At 41.5% G+C, this 5,298-nt stretch overlaps 1 protein-coding gene across 1 annotated transcript in view; it reads right to left on the bottom strand.

The window, feature by feature from the left end:
• The window catches only part of RCAN3 (RCAN family member 3), a 31,113-nt gene that overhangs the window by 17,959 nt on the left and 7,856 nt on the right, over positions 1-5,298 (bottom strand). The window contains exon 2 of the mRNA XM_019512418.1: positions 519-760. Within this exon, the coding sequence (XP_019367963.1) occupies positions 519-713 (195 nt within the window). The 5' untranslated portion in view covers positions 714-760. The remainder of the gene's footprint in view (positions 1-518; positions 761-5,298) is intronic.

Genomic DNA, 5,298 nt, shown 5'->3' with positions numbered 1-5,298 from the left:
TTTTTTTTTTGGGGGGGGGGGGGGGGGCGCGCACGCGCGCCGGGGCATTTTTTTTTTTTAAGTCATACTTCCCGACAGCCAATGGAAACAAAAAAGAACTACAAATCTGATTAATAAAAATGTTAGTGGTTCAGAAAAAGACTTGCTCTGAAGCAAAAATTGCAAACCACTTCCAAAAATACCACTGATTATTGAGATCAGCCAATGACTATTGAGAACAAATACCACAGTATTTAACAATGGTTTTCATCCCAGATTTAAATATTAAATCCTGCTCAGAAGAGTAGCACACAGACATACTGTGAAAAGTGTCACAGCCATACTACCACTCTGCATGCCAGAGACTTACTCTTACCTGCTACCTGGTAGCAGCACCAATTCCAATTTGGTTGTACTGGCAAATGTTTTCATTTTTTTCCCCATTAAATCAAGTAGTATCACTTGGCAAATCTACACAAGGCACACTCCTAGCTAGAACAATATTCATAGAACTCATTATACTTCACAAGGACCCTTACCTTCTCCCCTTGTGCCTCAAACACAGCTTCATGCACGCTGCAGGCAAACAATGAGGTAGGCAAGTCACTTAAATCCATCATCTCTTCCAAATCATCTTCATTTTCACCAAAGATCATCTCTTCTTCCTCTTCCTGATCACTGCTGTAAAGGTCTGACTGGCCGTCGCTCCAGGACTTCATAGTGTCTCTTAGCATTGTCTGCCAAAAGCAACTCTTTATGTTCCAGGGTTTCCAGCAGGAATCTGTTCAGAGAGGAAACAGTCAAATTATTTGCCAATAAATCATATTTTCCTGCTACACTTTTCTTTGAGATGAATACTTTTATATAGGAAAAGAAATCAATTTGAAAACTGCCTCCTGTCCACAGTACAGCATATCATCTCATTTTTTGTAGACCTTAGATTCACCTGTCTGAACTCTGAAAAGGAAGGAGAGAAACTATCCGGTTAGATAAACAGAAACTAACATATTTCATTCTGACAAAAATTATGCACTAGGAAACTGTTCGGGCTGTAAGAAATTGCTATCCAAGAGAAAAGTCTTATGAACATTCAAAGCAATTTACAAAAAGTTAAGCTTCAAAAACTGCTCAGGTATGTATCATCTCAATTTTGTAAAAGTGAGCACAGATACACAGTATGATTAGGCAATTTGCCCAAGGTCCCTGCAAATCAATGGCAGAAATATGAACAGACTCAGAATTCAAATTCTTGACTCCATGGCCCCTTGTTCTAGACATTAGAAAACAGCATCTTGAATAGAACAGCACTGCATGAATAGAAGAATTGCTCCGAGTTTTAAAAGCTGCCGGCACAGAATAATACATGCTGCCCTTAAGTGTGGGGATGACAATAAAATGCGACACAAACAGGGTATCATGTAGAATAAGAATGACACTGCAAAAGACTGCACTTGATATAACATTTTGCTAAGTGTTGCTCATAAAGGACAACACTTGCAGTGAGAAAGAGAGAAGTGGAGGAAGTTATCACATCATCATATAGATCACATATTAATATACAAGAGGCATGCAACTTTGCAAACCATTTGGCAATTTGTTTTGGGGTTTTAAATTTGTGTAAAAACTGGAAAGGTTGGTAGACAATGTTTGCCATCAGCAATTATTTGGTTTGAAATTTTAATTGCTCAACTCATTCCTTTGAAGCAGTCAGTTAAAAATGCCATTAACTGTAACCAATATGGGGAAAAATAGTCTATACTTTCTCATGTGGATATATTTAAAAATCAGTAATATAATTAATAAGAACTAACCACCCGAAGTTCCTTGTATTTTTGGGAGAAATGATTTCTCGAAATAAGGAAAAATGTATCTGATATCCACAGTTATTTCTCCACGTATTTCTAACATCCTCCATCACAGCAGCACTTAAGTTCTACGCTCATCCCCTCCCTACACTTGTAAATAAACACCGACTTTTTCAAATACACAAATGCACAATCACAATTTACATTAAAGACCTTATATAAATAACCCTGTCTACACATACAAGTTAACACTTGGAATGAAAACAGAAAAGGTAAATTGATGGTGATCATCAGGGGATAGACAGTAAGCCTGTGTGAAGCCTCGGTTGCCAATTCGATTTGGAGGAGATTCTGCCCGATTTGGCAGCTGAACCTCCGAATCCGAAGACATATTAATTTCTCTTGGAGAGATTCGATGATTCAGTCATAGACACAGCTTTATATGTTTTTTCTATGTACCTCAAGGTACCAGGAGGCTCGAGAACACCGAGATGGTGGGGTGGATGGAGCACACTTCTGTGTGCTCCCTGGTGGACCCAGATGTGGACCAGAAGTACTTCCAGTCCACTTCCGGGTCTGCCGTGGAGTGCATGGGGGACCCCCCTGCCCCGCCCCGGCTCAGCAACTGGTGCCTCCTGGATCTGGGGCAATAACTGGGGTCTCCCCACAGCCAATCATTGAGTCGGGAGGATGCAGGGGGGGGGTCCCCTGGATGCTCAGCAGCAGACCTGCCCCTGTGCTCTGTGGGATGCTCCATCCACCCCACCATCTCAGCATTCAAGAGCTGCGCCTGGTACCTCGAGGTATGTAGGGAAAAAAAAAAAAAAAACATATAAAGCTGTGTCTATGGCTGAATCACTGATTCTCCAAATCAGACTTGAATCTTCAGATTCAGCTGGATCGAATCGGGACAGTGATCCAAATCAGTGAATCGAATCACTGTCCCCTGAATCAGGCTGAATCCGAATCAAATACAGCCCGCTTCGCACATCCCTAACAGACAGTGCCACATGCACTGGTATACAGTTAGAAAGGCTGAGTTATGCAGAGCTTTAAAAAAGGTCAAGGAATTTTAACTTGATACAGAAGAAAAGGAAGGCAGGAAAGATGGTTGGGGGAAGGCAAAGAGGATGAAAAAGAAAGATAAAGTCATTACTAGAACTTACGCCCTGCCTTCAGCCCTTCTCTTCTCCATGTTTCACGCCATTAAAGAGCAGCATGGAAACCACCAACACAAGGGTAATATGGAACAGTCCTTCATACCATGGGTCCACACTCCCCCGACCATCAGGCCAGATCTGACTTGCAAAGGTGGGCTTGCAAGGCTTCCCATGAGTCCAAAACTTTGACTGCCGGGGAGCAGTGGCAGCATTAATTGCTGCTCCTCTGCTGCCAAATTTCCAGATCTGTGGGGAGCTCAGCGGGCATGACCCTCAACATTAAACCTGGCACTTGGGGTTGGGGTAGCATGGAGTCAGACTGATAGCTGCAGGGCCCAATCCTGGTGCATGGGGGTCAGGCCATGGTGCCAAACCATGTCAAAAGGTTGAGAGCACCACTGCTTTACTCCATGGATTGTCAAGACCAGTCTATTACAGCTCCTTCAAAGTTGTTATCCTCTGGTGTGGCATTTAAGGAGCTCTAATCTGCAGACTGCAGTCACTGCCGTTTTTGGTGCTGGGAAAGGAGATGGAGTATTTCAAGTTTTGCTATGTAATAAGGACATTGTGCACAGGCATGTTTGCCCAGCATACGGATGTGTCACACTGGGAGGAGACGTGCACATAGGCATGGGACTAAGCAATAGGGAGCAGGTACGCTCTCTCAGCATATGGGTATACCACACTGGGAAGACACGTGTACAGAGAAGCATGAGACTGGGCAATACAAGATGTGGAGCCTACTCCTATTTATGTTAAATATCACTGTGCTTCTTTAAGCAAGTCACTTTAAGGATGTGCCTCAGGTTGTTATTCTGAAAATGAGGCTTTGGAAAGAATTTCAGTAAGTCTCTTCAAATTAAGATACATTGCCTACATTTCCAATCCTTGCAGGGTTTTTTTTACTTTTACAAATCCTTATTTTAATAAGTTTTATAAGCAGCACTGCATTTTAAGGAAGTCAACATTCAAGAAAAAAAAACTGTTTTGACAAATAAACTGCATCTACCTAAGATCAAAGATACCAGTCAAGCAAGCCAAAAAAAACCCCCAAAAAACCCACATGGTAAAATACAGCCTACAGAAGCTGAAACGGTGTATTTAAGAAGAAAAAAAATCATACTCCCCATACACCAGGAACAAACTATTCAGACTTAGGCCAAATTCCAAATTTCCAACACAAAAAGTTGGGGTTTGGTAACCAAAATAATGGCTAACCCTCTACAACACTGAAGTTATCAAGTGCTTTAATAAATTGTATAGCTAACACAGAGTAACTCAAATTAGGCACACTGTCACTAGGATACATAACATCATTTAAAAACAATCAACACTATCTAAACAATGTAAGTAGAGACTGCAAGCAACAAACTACCATGTCATCCAATTTAAAAACAGTATAGTATGTGACAATGTACAGTAATGTGGCTCAAAATAGTATGAAGTAGTTCGGCTAATATACAAGGCAGACAGAGATAAAAAGTAGTATATCAGACACAGATGCAAGAAGCAGAGAGAGGCTGAAAGTCGTAGTGACCTTGCATGGTGCCTAAACTGGTTTGACACAGTTTGGTAATACTGTATAATAAGCAACCTTTAAATGGGTCCATGGTTTTTTGCAAGACCATTTAGCATTGCACATCTTCAAACATTTCATTTTCACTACTGCTGCAAGGCAGGTGATCATCATCCACCCTTTGCAGATGGGAACACATGCACATGCATACTAAAACAAAGTGTCCAAGGGCTCAGCCAGCATTGGAGCTGAGAGGGGAGCCCTGGTGCTCCTGGTTTGCAGATCTGTGCTCAGTCCACTGTAATGACAATCCCAATATTCTCAATATCCTAGCTACACGTATAGCATAAGGGCCCTTACAGAGGGGCAAAGGCTATTTTTGGCTGAACAATGAGGCGTTATGAACTGCATTCATGCTAGACAGGTATACATTTCTGCCTAAAAAAGAGGCTGTTATCTAGAACCAAATTTCCTAGACAGTTTCCAATTCTGCTACTTGCTGAACTGAAATGCCACCTTGTTACTTAACTTTGATTGTCCTCATTTCCAGCACTACAAAGTGAAGTTATTCCTTACTTACCTTTGTAAAACATTTTAAGATCCTTAATGGCAGATACTATAATGCAAAGCCCTGATCCTGGAAAAGCAAACAAACCGCCCCCTATATGCTCAGCCTTGCACACTGCAAGCAATCCCACAGGCTTCAAATACAAAACAACTTCAACATATTGCAAACAGACTGGAGCAATAACAGCCACCAGTTACTATAAAACTTTACCTGATTTGTGAAATGACAGCTTGGCTCTGCAAAATGCTATGGAAGAAATACAATGGGGGA

This window comes from Gavialis gangeticus, unplaced genomic scaffold (assembly GCF_001723915.1).
Source record: "Gavialis gangeticus isolate Ggan-Ray unplaced genomic scaffold, GavGan_comp1, whole genome shotgun sequence".
Lineage (NCBI taxonomy): Eukaryota > Metazoa > Chordata > Crocodylia > Gavialidae > Gavialis > Gavialis gangeticus.
Note: the sequence above shows the minus strand (reverse complement) of the source record. Positions and strands in the feature narration are given on the sequence as shown.